Source organism: Pristiophorus japonicus, chromosome 3, assembly GCF_044704955.1.
Source record: "Pristiophorus japonicus isolate sPriJap1 chromosome 3, sPriJap1.hap1, whole genome shotgun sequence".
In the NCBI taxonomy this organism is placed as follows: domain Eukaryota; kingdom Metazoa; phylum Chordata; class Chondrichthyes; family Pristiophoridae; genus Pristiophorus; species Pristiophorus japonicus.
Genome location: NC_091979.1, coordinates 42614202 through 42639190, shown reverse-complemented (window position 1 = coordinate 42639190; position 24989 = coordinate 42614202). Strand labels below are relative to the sequence as shown.

The 24989-nt window shown below is 45.0% G+C and overlaps 1 protein-coding gene across 18 annotated transcripts in view; it reads right to left on the bottom strand.

Annotated features, from left to right (window-relative positions):
* Positions 1 to 24989, bottom strand: part of neb (nebulin) — a 330990-nt gene that overhangs the window by 143365 nt on the left and 162636 nt on the right. For all 18 annotated transcript variants that reach the window (XM_070875301.1, XM_070875303.1, XM_070875304.1 and 15 more), the window contains 11 exons: positions 17390 to 17593; positions 13959 to 14063; positions 12191 to 12298; positions 10720 to 11031; positions 9106 to 9309; positions 8891 to 8995; positions 8223 to 8327; positions 3779 to 4090; positions 2722 to 2826; positions 553 to 651; positions 359 to 454 (listed from right to left, as the gene is read on the bottom strand). In XM_070875301.1, the coding sequence (XP_070731402.1) occupies positions 359 to 454; positions 553 to 651; positions 2722 to 2826; positions 3779 to 4090; positions 8223 to 8327; positions 8891 to 8995; positions 9106 to 9309; positions 10720 to 11031; positions 12191 to 12298; positions 13959 to 14063; positions 17390 to 17593 (1755 nt within the window). The remainder of the gene's footprint in view (positions 1 to 358; positions 455 to 552; positions 652 to 2721; positions 2827 to 3778; positions 4091 to 8222; positions 8328 to 8890; positions 8996 to 9105; positions 9310 to 10719; positions 11032 to 12190; positions 12299 to 13958; positions 14064 to 17389; positions 17594 to 24989) is intronic.

Genomic DNA, 24989 nt, shown 5'->3' with positions numbered 1-24989 from the left:
GAACAGTTAAGTGCACGTTTGATGGGTTTATGTTGTTATTTTGTTGCCATTTGTATGTATCTTTGATGTGCTATGATGTATTGGTGATATGCATGGAATGTAGTGATCAAAGGTAAAAGTTAACATAAGAAATGTGAGTGAATGACTGTTCAGCTCACACTGGACTTGTGAAGTGTGATGTCTCAGCAGTAGCTCCTACTGGTTGTGGATGGTATGAGGTTTCAATAAAGACAGATCCAGCATTACTACAACTGACTGGGTGTGTAATCTGGCGTTTAAAGTAACAGGACGAAAAAGAACAAGAAAGCAGTCCAACAGGGTCCAAAATAAAGTTTTGATAGTTCCACACGGTCCTTACATCATTCAGGTTTCTAGCTGCGTCCCGTACCGCAGCCAGTGAATCGACCGACGTGTACTTTGTCTTGCTGGCGTTCCATGCTTCACGGTACTTGATCTAAACGTTGAAAGGAAAGACTTATGAGAAACAACAGCAAAACAACATTACAGCAGAGGAAAAATAACATGATCTGAGTCGGCAGAACATATACTAACATCATTCAGGATGTCCGCACTCTGTTTAGCTGCAACGTAATCAATTCTGTCGGTCACTGGTGTGAACTGGAGACTGTCCACTTTTGTGCGGTATTTACTCTGTTGAAGATAGGATAATAGAAATTATTAAATGCAAGAATAGGGGCGATATTTTGCTCTGTTGGTACCAAATTAGTGCAAGTATGATGCAGTGAACCTGCTTTATACTCACACCAACTTTTTTGTAACAATAGTGAACAGATTCAAGTGCACTTCCAAGTTCAAAGGCTCCTCCATTGTACAATTTATTTCAATTATCTGCATGGATGATAAAGTTGCCATACTTATTCACGCCATATTTTTCCATTGTTTTCTTTCCTCAGTTAAGAGACTGCCCTGTGCATCATTCAAATATGTGGACAACTGACCTGTTAGCTTCGTGTGAGCTTGGCCTGCTGTTACTTCCCTGCTCATCCTTTGTTCATCCCTGTGGTATACACTTGATCTTTGTTTAGCCACTTCCTCAAGTGGCAACTCTGAGAACAAACGCTCATCTACGGGCAACTGCAGGTGTGCACCTACATCAAGATGCATCTTTCTGGGGGTATGGTAGCATAGTGGTTATGTTAGTGGACTAGTAATCCAGAGGCCTGGACTAATGGTCCAGAGACATGAGTTCAAATCCCACCACAACAGCTGAGGAATTTAAATTCAAAATAATTAAATAAATCTGGAGTAAAAGAAGCTAGTATCAGTAATGGCAACCATGAAACTCCAGGATTGTCATGAGAACCCATCTGGTTCACTAATGTCCTTTAGGGAAGGAAATCCTTACCTGGTGTGGCCTATATGTGACTCCAGATCCACATGTGGTTGACTCTTAACTGCCCTCTGAGATGCTTCTCAAGGGCAATTAGGGATGGACAATAAATGCTGACCTGGCCAGCAATGTCCACATCCCATGAATGAATATGACAAAAAATCATTGAGTGTACAGCACAGAAACAGACCATTTGGCCCAACTGGCCTATGCCGGCATTTATGCTCCACACTAGCCTCCTCCGATCTAACGCTATCAGAATATCCTTCTCTTTCTTTTTCCCTCCTCTACTTATCTAGCTTCCCCTTAAACTCATCAATGTAATTTGACCCAATTACTCCTTGTGGTAGCGAGTTCCACAATCTTACCATTCTTTGGCTAAAGAAGTTACTCCTGAATTCCCAATTGGATTTATTAGTGACTATCTTATATTTATGACTTCTAGTTTTGGATTCCCACACGAGGAAACATTTTCTATATGTCTACCCTATCAAATCCATTCATTATCTTGAAGACCTCTATCAAGTCACCCCTCAGCCCGCTCTCCTCGAGAAAAGAGCTTCAGACTGGTCGGCCTTACCTGATAAGTATATCCTCTCCGTTCTGGTATCTTCTGTGTGAATCTTTTTTTGCACCTTCTCTAATGCCTCTATATAATTTTTATAATATGGAGAGCTGAACTATGCACAATACTCCAAGTGTGGTCTCACCAAGCTTTGATGTGGGATCAGTTCAGTGATACAAAACAAGTTGTTAATGCTAATAGATCTTTAGATTTGTATTCAATACTCTCTTTTAAATCACCCTGAAACTGTATATCAGGTATTGACCCTTTCAGACTCCAAAACACACATGTGTGTTTGCTTGTGGATGCTATCTGCAGCACATCATAATGTTTACTCACATAGAAGGTTTTGCAAGCTAAATATTATCAACCCGGTTTGGCAAAAGCTGACCATTAAAATCTGGCAAGGAGTGGTCACTTGGTATTTAAGTGCTGTAAAGACACATGAGGGTAATTACCACTTGGGTGGTTTACTGGCGAATCACCCACCCTGTAAAGAACCGGGTCAACTTTCAATCCATTGATTTCAATGGAATTGAAAATCTGGGGTTTCTATAATGGGCATGCGAGTAAACTCTGCCAGTTTACTGGCCAAGTGGTGAGGCTTAAAATTATTTCCATACATTTTAGACACATATGGACACATCCACTACAGATCGATGCAAAAATGCATGTGAAAATTCCATTTGAATCATGGGCATGTAACTGTCAGTGACTACTTTACCAAAGTGAACACAGCCATACTGTTATACTGGCATTATCTTATGCTGCTGATCACATGATGAAAAAGATCTCTCATACTTACCTCACTTAGAATATCCTGGGCATGTTTTACTTTCTTAACATCTATGCAATCTGTAGGAATCCATCCAACTCCACGCATCCACTCCATATCCGATTTGTAATTAATCTGCATCAAATGACAATAAATTATTAATTCTTATCTTGTCCATTTCTAAATTACTCGGTTAACCTTAGCTTTATTAATACACCATCTCATTTAAATAAATTATTTATTTCTCTTAGGTTCTCACACACTACCCCATTTCCCAAATAAGAGTCGGCCCCACGAGAACTCTGGAGGATGCCGCAGAACTTATTAGGTCCAATCCACCATGGATTCAGCTGCCGTGTTTCCCCAAGGCCTGGGAAAACTAGCAGGCCACAGTAAAACTTGTAGGTTAAATTAGAGGCTGCAGCTTCATTACAATATTTAAATCGCCAAGCCACCTCCTGGGAGCGGGTTGGCTGCCCGCCCCTTGTCCCGCCTCTGTTAAACCCGAAAGTGGGCAGGTTGGAGGCGGGTGACCTGACCCCAAACCACCCATGTTAAAATCCAGCCCAAGGGGCACCTTGCTCCTGACAGTGCCGTTTTTCATTTAGAACGGGCATGAACGGTTGACTCACTGTTCAATTTTCTCCCCCTCGCCGTCGGTAAGAACCTGAGCTCAAGTTAACGTCTGCCCAAAATCCAACTGAGATTGAAGTCTCATCATGAGGAAAAGTGTAGGGATATATTGGTGCCCGACCAGTTTATAATCCAATCACAGGGCTGACACAGTGACTATTGACAATCTGAGATACTGGATGAACTCAATTCACTCATTTCTTCATGTACAGAGTCACATGAAGAATACAATTTTTGAATTAACCACTAATTGTAAAATAGTTATTCCATATTGACACCAAGCAAGGATAGTTGTCACAATGAAATGCTTTTCAGCACATAGATTAAAGCTGTATTCTAAATAATATCCATTTATTCAAATTATGTATTATCATTCAGTATGAACTAATGATCCAAGGCGAAAGATTTGAGATTGCAGGACAGAGTACCAACTTCAACATTTAATTTTACTCACATCACTCTGCAACTGATAAGCCTTCTTTGCCTGGATCACATCGTTCTGGTCTGGCAGACAGGTCCACTGGTGCAGGTAACGTCTGTAGTCAATGTCGCTGACCAGGGTCTGGCATTTCTTGGCCAACAGGATGTCCAGCATGTCGACTGGCACGTTGAACTTGGTTTTAGATTTCTCAAAGTCCTTTTTGTACTCCCTGTCGCTCTGAATCTTGGCTACATGCATGGACCAGACCATTTTTGGATCGTCCTCAATGCTGCGGCATCCAACATGGTGGCCAAGCTGCTTATTGTAGGCTGCTTTGTACTTGTACTGTGGAGAAATGGCGCAAGCACATCAATCTCAATTGGTATTTTAACCTAAAGAAGAAATGTTATTATGGCGTGGGTTTTAGCCCGGAGGTGAGTTTCATGTGGGGGTGCTGTTGTGAGGTCGGGAGGCCTAGAAGAACGAGTTAACTGAATGTCCTGCAGTTTTTAACTGCAGGACTCCTTTAAATTTTTTTCTATCGGGTTCCCGCCCACAGGCAGCCTGATTGACAGGCTGGAGGCCTTTCGGGAGGAAGCCTGCTTCACAAAGCCGCAGCCTATGAGAGATTGGGGGGAGGGGGGGGGGGGCGGCGTAGGCATGAATGGGTTCGACGGTGGTTGAGGGGTCCCGATCGTAAGGGGGAGGGTCCCGATTGTGGGGGTTGCCCAGTGGTGGTCAGAGGGAGCAGATAGTGGCCGGAAGGGGTCCGATCACTCGGCAGGGGATGTCTGATTGTGAAGAAGGTGGAGGGCGAAGGGAGAGCAGATAGATCATGGTGGGGGGAAGAGGGTGGGTGTACGGTAGCTTATTGGGTCTGGCGGAAACACTCTTACTCCTCCTGGCCCACAAGCAGTGTGGTAAAGGCACTTTAAGAATTCAGCCCTTCTCTCCTCCTTTCAGCTGCCAGGTTTCCCAAGGCCTGGGAAACCCAGCCAAAATGAATTAAAAATAGAATGACCATTAAAATGAAGGCAGGCAGCCTCATTATAATAGTTAAATGACAAATCTGCTTTCCGCGAGCATATTGGTCACCCACTCCTTATCATGCCTCCGCTGAAACCAGAAGTGGGTGGGTTCAAGGTGGGAGGTTTCCTGTTTTGGAATGATTGCATTTCACCCTCTGACATGACCCCAACCCACCCGCTTTGGGGAGTTACATTTCGGGCCTCTGCCTCTTTCAGAATTGTTAGTCTCTTATTAATTTTAATTTTGGGAGTCAAGTTGAAAATTTAATTCCACCTTGTTTGTATTTTAAAAATAAGACATTATTAATTATTTTAAAATTAAATGATTAAATTAAGCGGCGAGCATAAATGCTACAATACACAGATTTGTTTTTAAATCATTATAAAAATATTTGTTTAATCCTTTTTCTGAGCTGTTTACATTTCATAGACTGAATATTTTGTGATATTTTATTCCAATTTTTTTAATATAGTTTTGCTCCTTTTATTTACAAAGCTTCCTCTCTTGCCTTCTTCCAAATTTGAGAATTCGATTGTCAAGTTTGAATTTCCATTTACAATCATGGACTCGGTAACTCTTTGCTCAATATCTTGTAATTTCAAGAAGTCAATTATTAAGGATAAGGATACAATTCAAAAGAGCCGTCTCTCCAATCATACTCCATTTGGCTTAATTTCCATGGAATAACACATGTCCAGTTATATTGTCACAGTTTTCCTCAACCCTATATCAAATATACCGTTGGCTCTTTACATTGTCTCATGAAGCAATCTAGACATTCAGCCGGATAAGATTGCCAACTCCTGCACTACTTCATTCCGTGAGTTTGCAAAGTTTCTCAGAGTTGAATTATACAGATTTGGGAATACCAATGCCTCAAATCAATGCCAGTTAAGTGAGTCCTCTACGGTTCATATTAATACCCTTGTGAAAGGAGAACAGGAAAACCAGATGCAGAAACTAGCAGAGGGCCCAAGTTTCGGCCTCAGTTGCTCCTGATTTTTTGGAGCAACTGGTGTAGAACGGAGTATCTTAGAAATTCAAATTCTCAGCATTTAGTTTGCTCCAGTTCTAGTCAGTTAGAACAGTTTCACTTTGGAACAGAATTTTTTATTCAAAAGGGGGCGTGTCCGGCCATTTACGCCTGTTTCAAAGTTTCGGCAGTGAAAACTTACTCCAAACTAACTTAGAATGGAGTAAGTGAAGATTTTTGTACGCTCGAAAAAACCTTGTCTACACTTTAGAAAATCAGGCGTAGGTTACAAATCAGGCATAGGGAATGGGGGGGGGGGGGTGGTTAAAGGGAAGTTTACAAACATTAAACACTTCAGTTTTACAAATAAAGAGCCATCATCAATAATAAATGATAAAAACATCAATAAATCAACCAATAAATCAATCAAAAAAAATTAATAAAGAATACATTTTTTAAAAAATCAGTAAATAAAACATTTTCTACTTACTGACTGCAGCACCGGGAGTCCTCCAACAGCATGCTGGGACGGCCCCCCTCTCCCCCTCTCCCCCCTCCCCGTGTGTCTCTATCTCTCTGTCTGCCTGTGTGTGTCTCTCTCACTCTCTGTCTGTCAGTGTCTGTGCTTCTGACAGTGAGGGGTGGAGGGGAGGGGGAGGATGGGGAGGGGTGGGGGAGGAGTGGTGGTGTAGTGGGGGAGAGGGGGTGGGGGGGAAGAGGGGGTGGGGGGAGGGGTGTGACAAGGCAGGGAGAGGAGGGAGGGTGAGAAGGGAGGGAGGGGAGGGGGGGTGAGAAGGGCGGGAGGGGAGGGGAGGGGGGTGAGAAAGGAGGGAAGGGGGGGAGAGAAAGGAGGGAGGGGAGGGGGTAGGCGAGGTAGGAGGAGGGAGGGGAGGGGGGGAGAGAAGGGAGGGAGGGGAAGGGAGGGGGGGAGAGAAGGGAGGGAGAGAGGGGGTAGAGAAGGGAGGGAGGGGAGGGGGGGTGAGAGAGGGGAGGGGGGGTGAGAGAAGGGAGGGAGGGGAGGGTCGGTGAGAGAAGGGAGGGAGGGAGGGGAGGGGGAAAGAGAAGGGAGGGAGGGGAAGGGGGGAGAGGAGGGGGGAAGAGAGCGAGAGAGAGAGAAGGGAGAGAGAGAGAGAGAGAGAAAGAAAGGAGAGGGAGGCTGAACGGGCCGGGCCCGGCCGGGCCCAAGACTTCAAGCTTAGACTTACCGGATTGACAGGTAGGTGGCGTCGGGTCCGGGGGGGTCAGGAGCGCGGATCTGGGGGAGCGCGGGTCGGGGCGGAGGGGTCGGTTGGTCGGGGGGCGGGGGGGGGTGAATCAGTTGGGGGGGGCGGAGAGCGGTCGGGGGGGCGGAGATCGGAGGGGGGTGGGGGGAAGATCGGTCGGGGGGGGCGGAGATCGGTCGGGGGAGCGGGGGGAGATCGGTCGGGAGCGGAGGTTGGTAGAGGGGGAAGCGGAGGTCGGGTCGGGGGGGGCGGGGCGGTCCAGTGGGGGTGGGGGTGGGAGCGGGAGTCAAGTCAGGTCGTGTCCGGTCCGGAGGAAGCAGGAGCTGAGCGTGGGAGACAGCCTTATGCACGCAGCCCCAGTGAGGACATTCGGCCATGGCTATGAGCTGCGTGCTTCGGGTCCCTTCCGCACAGTTTTGGGCGCCTTGAGCTACTGCACATGCGCGCCCACTGTAGTGCGCATGTGCAGAGGTACCGGCACTGTTTTCAGCGCAGGGACCTGACTCCACCCCCTACAGCTCGTGCTGCGCCGCGCCCAGCTGCAAACGACCTGCAGGGAGCCGGAGAATCTGGAAGTTTTTTTTAGGTGCACTTTGTGGCGCGAAAAACGGGCGTCCGGCGCGGCCCGAAACTTGGGCCCAAAGTGTCAAAAATTAGAATAAAGGCGAGATGTGAGCTCCATTTATACCTAGTATAGTACAAGTGCAGTAGTTTGCAACAGAGGTCTATTTCAACTGATAGTCTGATATGTAATCTAATCATTCTCAATTGTAGTATTAGAGAGGACAAATGTCTGAGACAAGCAGCTTCAAAAGGTACAGGTATCATATATTTATCAGTCTGAGGGCAGCTCTTAGTGACGTGTGTATCAGTCAGATTGACCTAATTTACCATGACACTGTTTAAAGTTGTCAACACCATTTCAACAAATTCGTATTACAAACCTCTGCTTTTGTCTTGCTGCAAAGTTCTTTTTAGTCAAATCTCATTGCAATGATAGAGAATAAAGTTACTAATTCCCATAAACTTGCAATGAATATATTTGACTACACAGTATTTGAATACTTAAACAGCATATCATTCTGAGAAAATAATGAGGTTAATGTATGGGCCTAAATTTATTTGGTAATTTTTTTCAGCTCCTTGTGGATCTATTAGAAATGACTGGTGCAGTTTTATGCACAGTCCAAATGATTTAATAGGAACTTACATCCACACAACATTCAATATCAGCCAAAGGTTTTATACTTACGTCACTTGCAATGTTTCTGGAAGCTTTGGCACTTTGGATTAAGATAGCATCAGCACGATAGTCAATGGACTTCTTCATACCTTCCCAGCCCGCTTTGTAAAGTTTCTGTAAAACAGAAATAGCAATCGTTTCACAACCTAAGTACTGCAGTATGATTTAAAGCATATGGCTAAATTGGTATAAAGTCTGGCACAACAGGTCACAACATCATACAGCTCTGGTCTAATTGATATTGAGCAGCCAATAACTGATGCACCAGACTTTTGGGGTCATATTGTGCAGTGTGGAATGGGTGTACAAGAACTTAGCTTGTTCATACGAATATCATTTGTCTGCAATTTTAACCCATTAATCTATTTAAAATAAACAAATGAATACCTCCATTAAAATAGTAGATAAAGGTATTTCATACCAATCTTTAAACTGGACAGCTAAATTCACTCCATTTTGTGAGTCTTTTTTGGGTTGTGCACATTTACACAACATGACACAAGGCAAGCTCCTCCTTTAAGACACTCCTTAAAACCTACCTCTTTGACCAAGACTACAAAACTGACTTTAGAAAAACTACATATATAGCAATAAAATTAACTTTGCCTAAAACACCTTATTGTCAATTCAGCAATAATTTATGTTGCGTTTACTGTAAATAAATACTTCACACTCACCTCACTAATGTTGGTGGCATTGGATTTAGCCAACAAAATCTCCGGTGTATCAGGAAGGACGTGAATCTGTAGCTTGTCTTTCTCCCAGGCTTCTTTGTATTTCGCCTATGATATTTCAAGCAAAAAAAAAATCCAAGTACACTTAACACACAAAATCAATTTAAAATAAGTGAAGGGGAAAGCACAAGACCATTAAGAGATCTTAAGTGTCTTACTGCACTCAGTTGGTCTGCGTTGGTTTTAGCCAGGACTATGCTGGGCAGGTCAACAATGCTGGTGAACTTGATCTTATCAGGATGCTGACGGTAGAGCCGCTCACTGAGGATCTCCTGGGCTTTCTGTGCTTTCTTAACGTCGAGAGACCCATTGGGCATCCATCCACAGCCACGGATCCATTCCATATCCGACTTGTACAGCCACTAGAGGAATAGTCAGAGAAACATAGGCCACAGACGATAAATTGGGTGTGAGAGTAACAGGATCTATGTGCACTTAAAAATAGGATCAATTACAACAGAATTTGTTTGATAAAAAGATCAGCGATGATCTCATTGAATAATGGAGCAGGCTCGATGGGCCGAATGGCATACTACTGCTCCTAATTCTTATGTTCTTACGTGAAATATATGAAAATCCATCTCTGTAACCTCCTCCAGCTCCACGAACCTCCGAGATCACTGCGCTCCTTCAATTCTGGCCTCTTGCCCACCAGATTTTAATCGCTCCACAATTGGCGGCCATACCTTCAGCTGTAGGCTCTTATCGCTGGAATTCTCTCCCTGAACCTTTCTACTTCTCGACCTCTCTCTCCTCCTTTATGACACTCCTTAAAACCTCTTTGACCAAACTTTTGGTCACCTGTCCTAATATCTCCTTATGTGGCTCAGTGTAAAATTTTGTTTGATAGCGTCCTGCGAAATGCCTTGCAACGTTTTACTATGTTAAAGGTGCTATATAAATATCCCGTCCATACATGAATTTTGCTCTACCCGACATCACAGCTACCTGTTGATGCCCTCGTTTCAAGGAAGTCAATGGCCCTGAAATTACTTGTTCATTCAGCGGTTTTTCTGAGATTTCCCTCCGATATGATTTAACCCATTTATTGTTCATGGGTTGATGTCCCTGCTAAAACTTCACTAAGGGGGATTTCAGACAAGTGCTTTAAGCATTTGTGTGCTAATATCCCATGGTGTAATTTCAGGACTTCATTTCCTTCCTGAGAGGCTTGTCCTATGAGGAGAGATTGAGTAGAATGGGCCTATACTTTCTGGAGTTTGGAAGAATGAGAGGTGTTCTCATTGAAACATATAGAGAGGGCATGACAGGGTAAATGCTGAGAAGCTGTATCCCTGGCTTGAGAGTGTAGAACTACGGGGCATTGTCTCTGGATAAGTGGTCGACCATTTTGGACTGAGATGAGGAGAAGTTTCTTCATTCAGAGGGCTGTGAATCTTCGCAATTCTCTAGCCCAAAGAGCTGTGGATGCTCAGTCGTTGATATATTCAAGGCTGAGACAGATAGATTTTTGGATTCTGAGGGAATCAAGGGAAATGGGGATCGGGCAAGAAAGTGGAGTTGAGGTCAAAGGTCAACCAAGATATTATTGAATGGCAGAGCAGGCTCGAGGGGTCATATGGTCTACTCCTTCTCCTATTTCTTATAATCTTGCGACCTTATTCCCTTACCTCTGCTGAAAAATGAATAAAGTAATGTTGCTAATATCTCAATGATCGTCCTGACTTTATTGTTCTAAAAATGTGATTTGTTTTTAATAATTAATAATTGAATAAATATTTTTACTGAAATGGTAGTATATTAATACTCACATCACTCTGCAACTGATAGGCCTTCTTTGCCTGGATCACATCGTTCTGGTCTGGCAGACAGGTCCACTGGTGCAGGTAATGTCTGTAGTTAATGTCGCTGACCAGGGTCTGGCATTTCTTGGCCAACAGGATGTCCAGCATGTCGGCTGGTATGTTGAACTTGGTCTTACTTTTCTCAAAGTCCTTCTTGTACTCCCTGTCGCTCTGAATCTTGGCTACATGCATGGACCAGACCATTTTTGGATCATCCTCAATGCTGCGGCATCCAACATGGTGGCCAAGCTGCTTGCGATAGGCTGTTTTGTACTTGTACTGGTTACAAGAAAGAAGAATAACTATTATGCACATCACAATCACTAGTCTCACCACCGACAGTGTTAAGGTTAGGTACTGGTGAAGTTATACCTTTGATGTTACCTTTGTTAACATTTAGTACTAAGAATTATGTCAATATGTAGAATCGGACTTTTCTGCGCTTAACCAACTTCTTAATTCCTCAATTCTTTAAATGTGTTTTCTCTCCTGCTACTGATGTACATGAACATTGCCCCCTGTACATCAATTTATTTTTAAAACACAAACAATAATGTTCTGATGCCATTCTTTTTTATGTACCTGGGATATGGAACATTGGGCCAGAATTTGCTGTCAAAATAACGGCAAGTTTAATGGCGCTCGCTGTTATTTATGGGTAAATGGTGCAGCAACTTCAGACGAGGAGCAGATGCGTGGCTAAATGTGAATTACCAAAAGTTGCTGTCTGAGTTGCTCCACTCCACCATTAACTTTGCCAAGGTAGTCCTCAGTCTCCCTGTTTCTTTCAGGAACCTGGTGCATTTGTCCACAGATTACCCATTTAACGGCACACAGAAAGTTAAGTCTTGTCATTACAAGCCGAAGCCTTTTAACGATGTGATAAGTGTTAATGACTGCCAATGAATCTCTCTGGCACCAAAAGTTAACTATTACAAGGACGGAGACTCATTCCTACAGGTTCTGAATTTTTCAGGGAGATTTAAAAAATGTCAAATTATAATTTGTTTTTCCCTTCTGTCTCTTTTTTCCTCTCTCTTAATCCAATCTTCCTTTCCCTTTATTTATTTATCTTTCTGTTCCTGATTTGACATTGCATTCACCCTTTAATTCACCCTTCTTCTCAGCCTTTCCGCTGTTTATTTCCTAATCTTTTAATGTCATTGGTTAAGGAGATACTCTATCGGTCACCCTATTCACTCAGGTCCCAGATACCCTGTTTCCCTCGCTATGCCGTTATCAGCTCACACTTTCAACAACTTTGTGGGCAAATTTTTTGAGCTGAAAGATGCAGGGGTAAGTTTATCCAACAGCAGATTCCCTGCTCCAGTAAAATCTGGCCCACTAATTTGTGAATGTAAAAATTACTTTAATCACACTGACTTGAGCAATGCTCTCAGACTTTAATAGCATCAGATAACTGTATGAGCAGACGTACATCACTCGCAATGTCTCTGGAAGCTTTGGCAGCCTTGATTGAGATGGCATCATTTCTTAGGTCATATCCTTTCTTCTTAGCTTCTTCCCAACCGAGTTTGTATAATTTCTATGTGACATAAAAGAGAAATAATGGAACATCAGTGGAATATCAATGCACTTATAGTGAGCCATTATGAACCTAAAGTTCCCCATGGTGAGCCCAGACTCACCACTCCACCATCGACTGAGTCCACACTTAGCACACCCTTCCCCACACACCCACCGAGCCCACACACATTGCCCTCCCCCCGCAACCAAGCAAACACTCACACCGCCCGCCCCCGCGAGTCCATACTCACCCCCCTCCCCAACCAAGCACACACTCACTGTTCCTTCCCCCAACCGAGCCCACACTCACACCACCTGCCCTCCCACCGAGGCCACACTCACTGCTCCTACCTCCCCAACCAAACCCATACTCACACGACCTGACCTCCCACCGAAGTCACACTCACTGCTCCCACCTCCCCAACCAAGCACACACTCAGCATTCCCCACACTTAATCAAGCCCACACTCCCCCCTCCCAACCAAGCCCACACTTACCGCACCTCCTAAACAAGCCCGCACTCATCGCCCCCTTTAACCAAACCCACACACACCAACCCCCAACCAAGCCCACACTCATCACCCCCCTCTAACCAAGCCCAAACTCACCGGCCCCCCAATCAAGCACACACTCACCGGCCCCCCAATCAAGCACACACTCACCGGCCCCCCAATCAAGCACACACTCACCGGCCCCCCAATCAAGCCCACACTCACCGGCCCCACCAAACAAGCACACATTCACCGCGCCCCCACCAAGCCCACACTTACCCACCCTCACTTTAATTTTCATTTTTTTCTCAACTTGTATTGAAATCATATTGAAACTGATAAATCAATAGCATCAAATGCAACTATTGCAGCAATTACAAATCTTTGTCGTTGATCACAAGATTCCGTGTATTCTCATTTGAATTACAAATCAATCTACCAAACAGTAAAAAGGAAGTTGGCAGAAAAATCTCTCAAGATTACTGTGTCCACTTTCAGTAGAGAAGACGTGTTCCTGAATCCTTGCAAGAAAAGGCAGCACGATATCATCAATACCATGGCGCCACAGAAATTCAACCAAAGATGGCAGTGGAAGCTCAAACCCTCCAAGATCTTTGCGACGACTATGTTAAAGTCCTCTTTGATTCACTAATTATCCAGTTTGGTCTACTGCTGAACCACACAAACCAGAAAGTACCAGACTTAAACCTGGTCCGTGATGAATTAGCTGATTTCAGCTGGGTTTTATAAGATGGGAAGGCCTCAAAATCTCTCTAGGTGAAGGAGGGGAAATATCAACCTGGGTTTTCCTCTTGATTATTATCCAGTGAACCCACTAAGAATTGTATTGCTAGACAAGTAATGGGCTCAGCAATACAAACAAATACTGTTGGAAAAGATATACATTTTCCACAAACAAACAGGGCACTCCTACCATTTTGTTTGTTGAAAGCTTTGTTAAGGAGTCACATCTAATGGTTTAAAAACTCCTTGCAGGAGGCTCCTTATCCTAAAAAGGTATATTGGTTGTGACCTCAGCCTCCACAATTAAACAAAAGCATAGGTTTACCCACAAGAGTTACAAATCACAAAAATGGTACTGAGGCAATGAACGCGAAGAAGAAAGTGGTAAACATGGTAATTGCGTGCTACTCACTAATTGCCAAAGGATTATTGTATATTTCTTACCGAACTGATGTTGATAGAATTCTGTTTTGACAGTACCATCTCAGGTGTATCGTTTGGAAGGTGAATTATGAGCTTGTCCTTCTCCCAAGCACTACGGTACAGGTGCTAAAGGTAGGGAAAGAATGGATCCATTTATTCCGCCAATAATAACCTGGCAAAATCTAATGCTTGTTTAACTTGTGCAATAGATGCTTGTACACAGCTGGCAGCATAACTTGGGAAGAGAAATATGTATTTAATGCATAATAACAAAGATATAACTTTCAGTACATGGTTTATGCAGGCCAAATACAAGGGGCTGGATTTTCGGTCTTTTGCCGCCCATCTTAGCGCCTCAGAGGGGCGGTAATAGCGGCGGAAGGCACTTGCACCCGGGCGGTTGGCCAGCTTCCAGGGACATTCGGTGCTGGGTTTGTGGGAGCGCGGAGCAATACTACCTGGGAGAGGCGAGCCAGTGTGCAATGCCTCTCGTTGCGACATTGTCTCGATATTTGGATCGTGCCCGTTCTGTAGTGCCCCGTAGCACACCCTAGCGAGACCACCTGTGAAAGCTGGCATTCCAAGGTGTAGCGGCAGAAGTGATTGAAGAAATGTCTCTCTCAGGTAAGTATGATTGTTTTTATTTTTGCGATTTATGTTGGGGTAGCGTCAGTAATGAATTGGGAATATTTTTGGTGGGTTTTTTTTTCTCCACAGAAGCCTCTGTTAGGGTGATCCCAGGCCAGCTGTTTAGCTCGTGATTTTCAGTGGCTTAGCCGGCCTAGCTCCAAACCAATTGATGAATTTTGTGGCGGCAGACGCAAACCATTTGCTGATGCAAAATGTACCGCTCTGCCCAGGACAACGCCGCAACAGAGACGCAACCGAATTTCCCCCTCCCCCCCCACCCCAGGGAGTATTAAAGAAAAATGTCATGAGTGAATGATTTAGGAGTCATTTCAGATGTAGACAATGAGTGTTAAAGCTTTTAGATTGGCTTTTACTGTACTATTAGGAACATGAAATTTTAGAATAGTGCTTTATACAAGTTGGAATGTGGTATAACGCACAAACAACAAATCAGCCAATCATAATTTGCTGTTAATAATGCTGTTCAGTCATCTTCTAATGAGCTAACAAGGCTCTTAGAAAGTAAAAGATCCATCTGTGACTAAGCAAACCCATGCAGACTTCTTCTTCTTAGGTGGTCTCTCATATCGAGGATGACTTGCTTATATGCCAAAAAGGGATGAGTTCACAGGTGTTTCAATAAAGGACTTAATATTGCAGTTCCCGAACTGTTAGGCTCCAGTCGTCCTGGTTAACCCTTGCCACTGGACCAAGACCTAGCTCTGTCAAGCCCGTGTGGTGGCTGGTGTGCAACGGCCACCACACGTTAGAAATATCCACGCATAGGCATCTTCCACCCTTCAAGTGCAGACTAGAGCAGAGAAGGCATCATTCTCTGAGGAAGTCCTGCAGGATCTTGTCAATGATCTGAGGGAGCACTGAATTAGTCTCTTCAGGGAAATGAGCATATGACCAACAAATAGAAGGTACATCAGGCTTGGGGAGCAACAGCAAAGCAACAGCGCCTGTTGCATTTGGAATGAAATTCCAAAGGAAGGTATCGGACCAGAGAACTGCTACCGTGAGCTGAGGGTCTTACTGTATCTTTTTCTACTATTTTTTATGAGCATCAGCACCCAATGTCGACCTCCACATAAACAGAAAGAGTGGTACTGGAGCAATGCTTCCTAACCATTTATCGATTGAAGTGTTGCATGTGAAATTGTAAAGGAAACAAAAGTACATTAATAAAAAGTCAAAATGGATATTATATTGAACGTCTTGGCTTTCATGTATATCTATATATCAAATTAGCTGTTCACAGAACAGCTGAAATACTTTCATTTCTTTGAGTGGTACATTATGAATAGCAGGCGAGAAATGACGACCAATATGCATTAATTGCGTTCTCAATGTACAGATGTGCCTGCAAGGTGCATCGGAGAGTCAGATATGGGAAAATAGCTGTTTGTACAGAGATGTAGATGTAGTATTTGTTCAGCTAGCATTTTCCCCAAATGACATAGACTATGTGCAGCATACTTATATTGTCTGTGTACAATGTAATCACAATTAATGTTGATTTTAGTTAACCCTGCAAGAGAAGCTGGCCTGCAACATCCATAATGAAGGTGGTGCCTGCCAATACCATGACCTTATCCCAGATAAGACAACCTTGGTCGGGAGGCTGCAGAGGGGAGGGGACAAGGTGAACCCTCATGAGGGGTCTAAACAGAGTAGATAGAGAGAAACTGTTCCCAATGGCAGAAGGGTCCAGAACCAGAGGACACAGATTTAAGGCGATTGGCAGAAGAATCAAAGGTGGCATGAGGAAATACTTTTTTACACAGCAAGTGGTTAGGATCCGGAATGCACTGCCTGAAAGGGTGGTGGAGGCAGGTTCAATTGTGGCTTTCAAAAGCGAATTGGATAAGTACCTGAAGGATAAAAATTTGCAGGGCTATAGGGAAAGGGCAGGGCTGTTAAAGTACTTAGATCTGAGCATTACATTCACTGATAGGGTTGTACCATATGGGTTCTGCAATCATATAACAATGGTCCACTTTAAGAATTCGCTAACCAGAATGATGAATAATTTTGCTACAGTACATATTTCTCTGTCTGAAAAGTGAAATAGTCAACAATTGGTTAACAGTAATATTAATGTCCTTAAATGATCCATATTAAATCCTCATAAGCAGCAATGGAAGCCCAATGGCAAACACTTCCTCTGAACACAATGGCAGGATTTTAGGCTTTTATGTTTTTGAGGCGATAATGGCGGCGGGGCAGGAAAGTTAGCAGCCGGGAATAGTTTGCGCTTTGGTAATTACGTTTGGGCATCTTGGCTCTGCGTCAGGGGGTGCAGCGCTAAGGGAAGTGTTGTACACCTCTCTTGGCACAAGGATGGGAAACTCCCGAGCTAAAGAGCCGGCCGGGAGCGCTCCGAGAGATGTCTGGGCTGAGGGGAGGGAATCCTAAACAAAACCCACAAAAACATTCCCAAAACGTTGCCCACGACACCACAACACAAATCACTAAAAAAAACTTAAAGAATAAACAATCACACTTAGCAGTGATCAGTGCGGATGCACTCCCGGACGGACGTGTCGGGCAGAAGCTCAAACCTACGCCGGTGTCACAACCAGGGCGTTGCACACCGGGTGCAGCTCTTCTGGGGGTGCTGCTCAGCGCCGCCACAACACCGTACCCGAGGATCGCTGCGGGGCGCTGGAGGCTGACCGCCCACCCAGAAGCCCTCACCACCGCCATTACCGCCGCTCCGGGGCAAAACCCGGAGTGCAGAAGACCGGAAAATCCTGCCCAATTCTAGTTTTATGTGCATTTTGTTACTGCGTATTAAAGAAAAACACAACACTTACATCATTCAGTTGGTCTGCGTTGGTTTTAGCCAGGACTATGCTGGGCAGGTCAACAATGCTGGTGAACTTGATCTTATCAGGATGCTGACGGTAGAGCCGCTCACTGAGGATCTCCTGGGCTTTCTGTGCTTTCTTAACGTCGAGGGACCCATTGGGCATCCATCCACAGCCACGGATCCATTCCATATCCGACTTGTACAGCCACTGCAAAAGCCAAGAGCAAGTCATCAAATCACAATTAATAAAGCAGTTCTTATCAATCTGGATTTCCTTTGATATTAACTAACATGTTCAGAACATATTCAGAATATTGTTGTACAATCTCAGATTATTAACAGAACTTTGTGCCACCTCAATGTTATAACATTGGATGCTAAACTTTAGTCACTGTGGTTTCCAATCTTCATTGAAAATGTTAAGGGCCGGGCACGGACTGAACCACTTTCTCACTAGCAAAGTCCATAACCATAGAGAAGGTTAAATAACTATTGTTACATACAATAATGTTGAAAATAGAGACATGACAGCATGATGTAAATTTGGTAACGCGACCACAATGATAATCGGGTTCAATACAAAAATACAAAAGGGTAATGAAAAGTCAACAGTAAGAGTGCTGGACCAGAACAAGGTAAATGATTGGAAAACCGCAAATGTATCGGCCCTATTTAAGAAAGGAGGGAGACAGAAAGCAGGAAACTATAGACCAGTTAGCCTAACATCTGTCATTGGGAAAATGCTGCAATCCATTAGTAAGGAAGTAGTAGCAGGACATTTAGAAAATCATAACACAGTCAAGCAGAGTCAGCATGGCTTTATGAAAGGGAAATCATGTTTGACAAATTTGCTGGAATTCTTTGAGGATGTAATGAGCAGGGTGGATAAAGGGGAACCAGTAGATGTCCTGTATTTGGATTTCCAGAAGGCATTCGATAAGGTGCCACATAAAAACTTACTGCGCACGATAAGTGCTCACGGGGTTGAGGGTAATATATTAGCATGGATAGAGGATTGGTTAACGAACAGAAAACAGAGAGTTGGGATAAATGGGTCATTTTTAGGCTGGCAACTGTAACGGGGTGTGGTGCCATAGGGATCAGTGCTGGGGCCTCAACTATTTACAATCTATTTTAATGACTTAGCTGAAGGGACTGAGTGTAATGCAACCAAATTTGCTAATGATACAAAGATAGGTGGGAAGACAAGTTGTGTAGAGGATGCAAAAAATCTGCAAAGGGATATAGGTAGGCTAAGTGAGTAGGCAAAAATTTGACAGATGGAGTATGATGTGGGAAAATGTGAGGTTATCCACTTTGGTAGGAAAATAAAAAATCAAATTATTGTTTAAACGAGGAGAGATTACAAAATGCTGAGGTACAGAGGGATCTAGGGGTCCTTGTATATGAAACACAAAACGTTAGCATGCAGGTACAGCAAGTAATCAGGAAGGCACATGGAATGTTGCTTTTATTACAAGGGGAAGGAGTATAAAAGCAGAGAAGTCCTGCTACAACTTTACAGGGCATTGGTGAGACCACACCTGGGGTTCTGTATACAGTTTTGTTCTCATTTAAGGAGGGATATACTTGCATTGGAGGCAGTTCAGAGAAGGTTCGCTAGGTTGATTACTGAGTTGAAAGGGTTGTCTTATGAAGAAAGGTTGAGCAGGTTGTACTTATACTCATTGGTGTTTAGAAGATAAGGAGGTGATCTTATTGAAATGTATAAGATTCTGAGGGGTCTTGACCAGGTAGATGCAGAGAGGATGTTTCCCCCCGTGGGGGAATCTAGAACTAGGGGCCATAGTTTCAGAATAAGGGGTCGTCCATTTAAAACGGAAACGAGGAGGAATTTCTTCTCTCAGAGGGTCGTGAATCTTTGGAATTCTTTACCACAGAGAGGTATGGAGGCTGGGTCATTGAATATATTTAATAAGAACATGAGAACATAAGAAATAAGAGCAGGAGAAGGCCATACGGCCCCTCGAGCCTGCTCCACCATTTAATACGTTCATGCTGATCTGATCATGGACTCTGGTGCACTTCTCTGCCCGTTCTCCATAACCCCTTATTCCCTTATCGTTTAAGAAACTGTCTATTTCTGTCTTAAATTTATTCAATGTCCCAGCTCTCTGAGGCAGCGATTTCCACAGATCCACAATCCTATGAAAGAAGAAATTTCTCCTCATCTCAGTTTTAAATTTAAGGTGAAGATAGACCAATTTTTGAATGATAAGAGGGGTCAAGGGTTAGGGAGAGCAGGCAGGGAAGTGGAGTTGAGGCCAAGATCAGATCAGCCATGATCTTATTGACTGGCGGAGCAGACTCAAGGGGCCAAATGGTCTACTCCTGCTCCTATTTCTTGTGTTCTTATGTTCAAACGCTATTAATTTTATCAAGCACAACTTGCCTTCAATAACCATGTGCTGGCTGTCCTTGATTAACTCACGTATTTCTAAATACTCATTAATTTAATCTAAAATAGGGTGGATAAGGAGAGACTACTTCCTCTGGTTGGGGAGTCAGTGATGAGGGGTCATTTTAAAACTGTCACTCAGAAAGTGAGGAGACAGATTAGGAAAATATTTTTTCTCAGAGGGTTGATGAGCATGGTATACTTCGCCACAAGAAATGGTTGGGGTAGGTACCAAGGCATAATTTAAGAGACATTGGATAAATATTTGAAGCTACAGAGCTGAAGAGTGAGAACAAGGAAGTGGGATTGTTTTTTGGATTGTTCTGGCAAAGTGCCAGCATAGGTATGATGGGACAAGTGGCCTTCTTCTGTGCTGTAAGTTTCTGTGATTCTATTGTATCGGAGAATTTACTGTGCTTGGGACACAAGAAGATGACTGTCATGTATTCAACTATCATTGTAATCCATGTATAAGCTGACCTAAGTTGTACACCTTGAGAACACTGACCACAAGAGGGTGAACTTATGGGAGACACTCCTAACCTGGACTTTCAGGTATAAAAGGGGAAGCTCCACCCACCTTCATCACTTGAGGTCTTGGCAATAAAGGTAAACTGATCACAGAGTGACCTTCTGTCAAGTATGGGCCTCGTGTGCATTTATACTGTATAGTAAGGACATATCATTGGCGACGAGAAACTAGGATTTAAACCACGTGAGCATGGCCACTAGCAGCACAAAAGAGAGGTACTGTGTTGGTGATGATTGGGACGACTTTGTTGAGAGACTACAGCAAAGTTTTGTCACTAAGGAATGGTTGGGACAGGATTTGGCTGACAAACGCAGGGCTCATCTCCTGACGGTTTGTAGATTCAGAACGTACTCCCTGATGAAGGACCTTCTAGTGCCAGAGAAGCTGGCGGACAAGACGTTCGAAGAGCTTAGCAAGTTGATCGGGTAACACCTTAAACCGGCGAGACACCGGTTTTACACGCACCGGTGGCGAGAAGGGCAAAGCGTTCCAGACTTCGTGGCAGATCTCCGGCGACTGGCGAGCCTATGCAAGTTCCCAGGTGCATGCAGAGCGGAGATGCTGCGAGACTTTTTTATTGAGGGCATCGGATACGTTGGGGTTTTCGGGAAACTGATTGAGACCAAAGACTTGACCTTGGAAGGGGCGACGCTGATAGCCCAGACATTTATCTCAGGGGAGGAAGAGCCCAGAATGATGTATGACAAAAATCTTGGCTCAAATGCGGCAAACGACCAGGGAGTCAACATTGTTAACGCAGCACACAGTTCTCTAGGCAGACAAGGGCAATCGGACATGCCCCAGCATGTAGTCGAACCCAAAGGGGGAATTCAACAGAGACAATGGCTAGCTGAACGGCGATTCATGCCATCGCAATGGACAATGCGGCCAGTAATGGGGCTAGCAACACCTGTTAATGGTGCGCTTAAGGACAGTTACAGAGACAATCAGAGACGATCGACTGGTAATGGACATTTTGTTTCCAACAACGGGGCCTCCAGCTCATGCTGGAGTTGTGGAGGCAAACACCCAGCCAGAGCTTTCAGGTATCAGCAATATACAACGTCAGCGGTCACTTGGCGCGTATGTGCAGGAAGCCTGCAGCCAGGTTGATGTACGAGGAGGATGGGCTCGATGTAAGCCCTACAAGGCCAAATAAATACTGGGGGGAAATCGCTGGAAGCTGAAGTTCAGCGAGTTCATGTGGAGCACATATACAGTTCATATACCAGGACGCCACCGATAATGATGAAAGTGCTCCTCAATAGCATCCCAGTATTAATGGAGCTAGTCAAGGGTGCCAGCCAGTCCCTAATGAGTATCAAACAGTTCGAAAGGTTGTGGGTGTCCAAGGCCAGGAGGCCAAAATTATTGCCGATTGACGCACAGCTACGGGCATATACAAATGAGATCATTCCGGTGCTAGGCAGCGCCACGGTAGTCATGACCCACAAAGATTCGGAGAACAGGTTGCCACTCTGGATTGTCCCAGGGGACGGTCCCGCACTACTGGGGAGGAGTTGACTTGCTGTCATGAACTGGAAATGGGGCGATGTCAATGCAATTTCTTCTGTGGAGCGAGTATCATGCTCACAGGTCCTGGACAAATTTGACTCAGTATTTCAACCCGGCATCGGCACTTTCATGGGGGCCAAGGTAGTGATTCACATAAACCCGGACGCCAGGCCAGTATACCACAAGGCCAGAGCGGTCCCGTGATGCGGGAAAAGATAGAAGGCGAATTGGACCGCCTGCTGAGAGAAGGCATCATCTTGCCTGTCGAATTCAGTGACTGGGCGAGCCCGATTGTGCCGGTGCTCAAGGCGGATGGGTCGGTCAGGATATGTGGCGATTACAAGGCCACCATCAATCGGGTGTCACTCCAAGACCAATACCCGCTACCGAGAGCGGAGGATCTCTTTGCGACGCAATCCGGTGGCAAACTTTTTTCAAAATTGGACCTGACCTCAGCTTACATGACCCAGGAGCTGGCGAGTGAGTCGAAGAAGCTGACCACTATCACGACACACAAGGGGTTATTTGAGTATAACAGATGTCCGTTTGGGATTCATTCGGCCGCCGTGATCTTTCAGTGAAATATGGAAAGCCTCCTCAAGTCGATTCCAAGGATGGTAGTTTTTCAAAACGACATCCTCATCATGGGTCGCGATACTGAAGAACACCTCCACAGCCTGGAGGAGATGCTACGCAGACTGGACCGGGTAGGGCTGCGACTGAAAAATGCGAAGTGCGTCTTCTTAGCTCCAGAGGTAGAATTCCTGGGGAGGAGGGTAGCAGCAGACGGGATCAGACCTACTGCAGCCAAAATGGAAGCGATCCAGAGAGCACCCAGACCCCGTAACACGACGGAGCTGCGTTCGTTCCTGGGGCTCCTGAACTATTTTGGTAACTTTCTTCCCAAATTGAGCATATTGTTAGAGCTGCTACACGTGCTCCTACGCAAAGGTCGCGATTGGTCTGGGGGGAAAGCCAGGAAAGGGCTTTTAATAGAGCACGCAATTTGTTATGCTCCAACAAACTGTTAACGTTATATGACCCGTGTAAGAAACTTATTTTAACGTGCGATGCGTCGTCCTATGGGGTCAGGTGTGTGTTGCAGCATGTGAATGCCAATGGTCAGTTACAGCCGGTAGCTTATGCCTCCAGAAGTCTGTCCCAGGCAGAAAGGGACTACGGGATGGTAGAAAAGGAAGTGCGAGCATGTGTATATGTAGTAAAAAAAATGCACCAGTATCTGTTTGGCAGGAAATTTGAGCTAGAGACAGATCACAAACCCCTAACGTCCCTTTTGGCCGACAACAAGGCCATAAATGCGAATGCATCGGCCCACATACAGAGATGGGCACTCACGTTAGCCGCCTATGACTACACAATTCGGCACAGAACGGGCACTGAAAGCTGCGCCGATGCACTCAGCAGGCTCCCACGAGCCACCACTGAGCATGATGCTGAGATGGTCATGGCTGTTGAAGGTTTCGAAAGCGAAGGCTCACCTGTGACAGCCCGTCAGATTAAAGTCTGGACAAATAAAGACCCGCTACTGTCTTTAGTTAAGAAATGTGTTCTGAATGGGGACTGGGCAGCCATGGATGGGGCATGCCCTGAGGAATTTTAACTGTTTCATAGGCACAAGGATGAACTCTCAATTCAGGCCGATTGCCTACTGTGGGGAAACCGAGTAGTCATGCCCCAGATGGGAGGAGAGGTTTATCAGAGAACTTCACAATGAGCACCCGGGCATTGTCATGTTGAAGGCAATTGCCAGGTCATACGTTTGGTGGCCAGGGATAGATGCAGACCCGGAACTTTGTGTTCACAGGTGCAACACGTGTGCTCAGCTGGGCAATGCACCCAGGGAAGCCCCACTTAGCCCCTAGTCGTGGCCCGCCCAAGCCATGGTCACGCATCCATGTGGACTATGAAGGTCCTTTCATGGGAAAAATGTTTTTGGTTGTAGTTGACACCTACTCCAAATGGATCGAGTGTGCCATTTTAAATTCAAGCACGTCCTCTGCCACGGTAGAAAGTCTACGGGCAATGTTCGCCGCCCATGGTCTACTGGATGTCTTGGTCAGCGACAATGGCCCGTGCTTCACAAGCACTGAATTCCAGGACTTCATAGCAAGCAATGGAATCAACCATGTCAGAACAGCACCGTTCAAGCCGGTCTCAAACGGCCAGGCGGAATGAGCAGTGCAGATAATCAAACAGGGGATGCTCAGAATCCAAGGGGATTCTCTACAAAACCGCTTATCATGCCTCCTGTTGGCCAATAGATCCCGACCACACTTGCTCACAGGGGTTCCACCCGCAGAGCTGCTAATGAAAAGGACACTCAAAACCAGGTTATCCCTTATACACCCTACTATGAAAGAAATTGTTGAGAGCAGGCGTCAGTCACAATGTGACTACCATGACAGGAATGCGAGGGCGTGATGTATTGATGTGAATGACCCTGTTTTTGTCCTTAATTACACTGCAGGGCCCAAATGGCTTGCAGGCACAGTGATTGCCAAAGAGGGGAATAGGGTTTTGGTAGTTCAACTTACCAATGGACAAATCTGCCGCAAACACGTGGATCAAACTAAAAGGAGGTTCAGCAACCCCATAGAAGCAGCAGAGGAAGAACACGACGTAGAGTTTACTCCACCACAGGTGACCGAACATTGGAACCAAGTGGAGGAGAGCCCAGTCACTGTGAGCAGTTTTGACAGGCCTGAGGCACCGCAAACAGCAGACACTCAGGTCAGTGCCCAACAACCGGAGCCCCAACTCAGGTGCTCTACAAGGGAGCGTAAACCACCAGAGAGACTTAACCTGTGATAATACATAAGAACATAAGAATTAGGAACAGGAGTAGGCCATCTAGCCCCTCGAACCTGCTCCGCCATTCAACAAGATCATGGCTGATCTGGCCGTGGACTCAGTTCCACTTACCCGCCCGCTCCCCATAACCCTTAATTCCCTTATTGGTTAAAAATCTATCTATATTGGTTAAAAATCTATCTATGGGCTTCTTCTATGGGGTTGTTGAACCTCCTTTTAGTTTGATCCACGTGTTTGCGGCAGATTTGTCCATTGGTAAGTTTAACTACCAAAACCCTATTCCCCTCTTTGGCAATCACAGTGCCT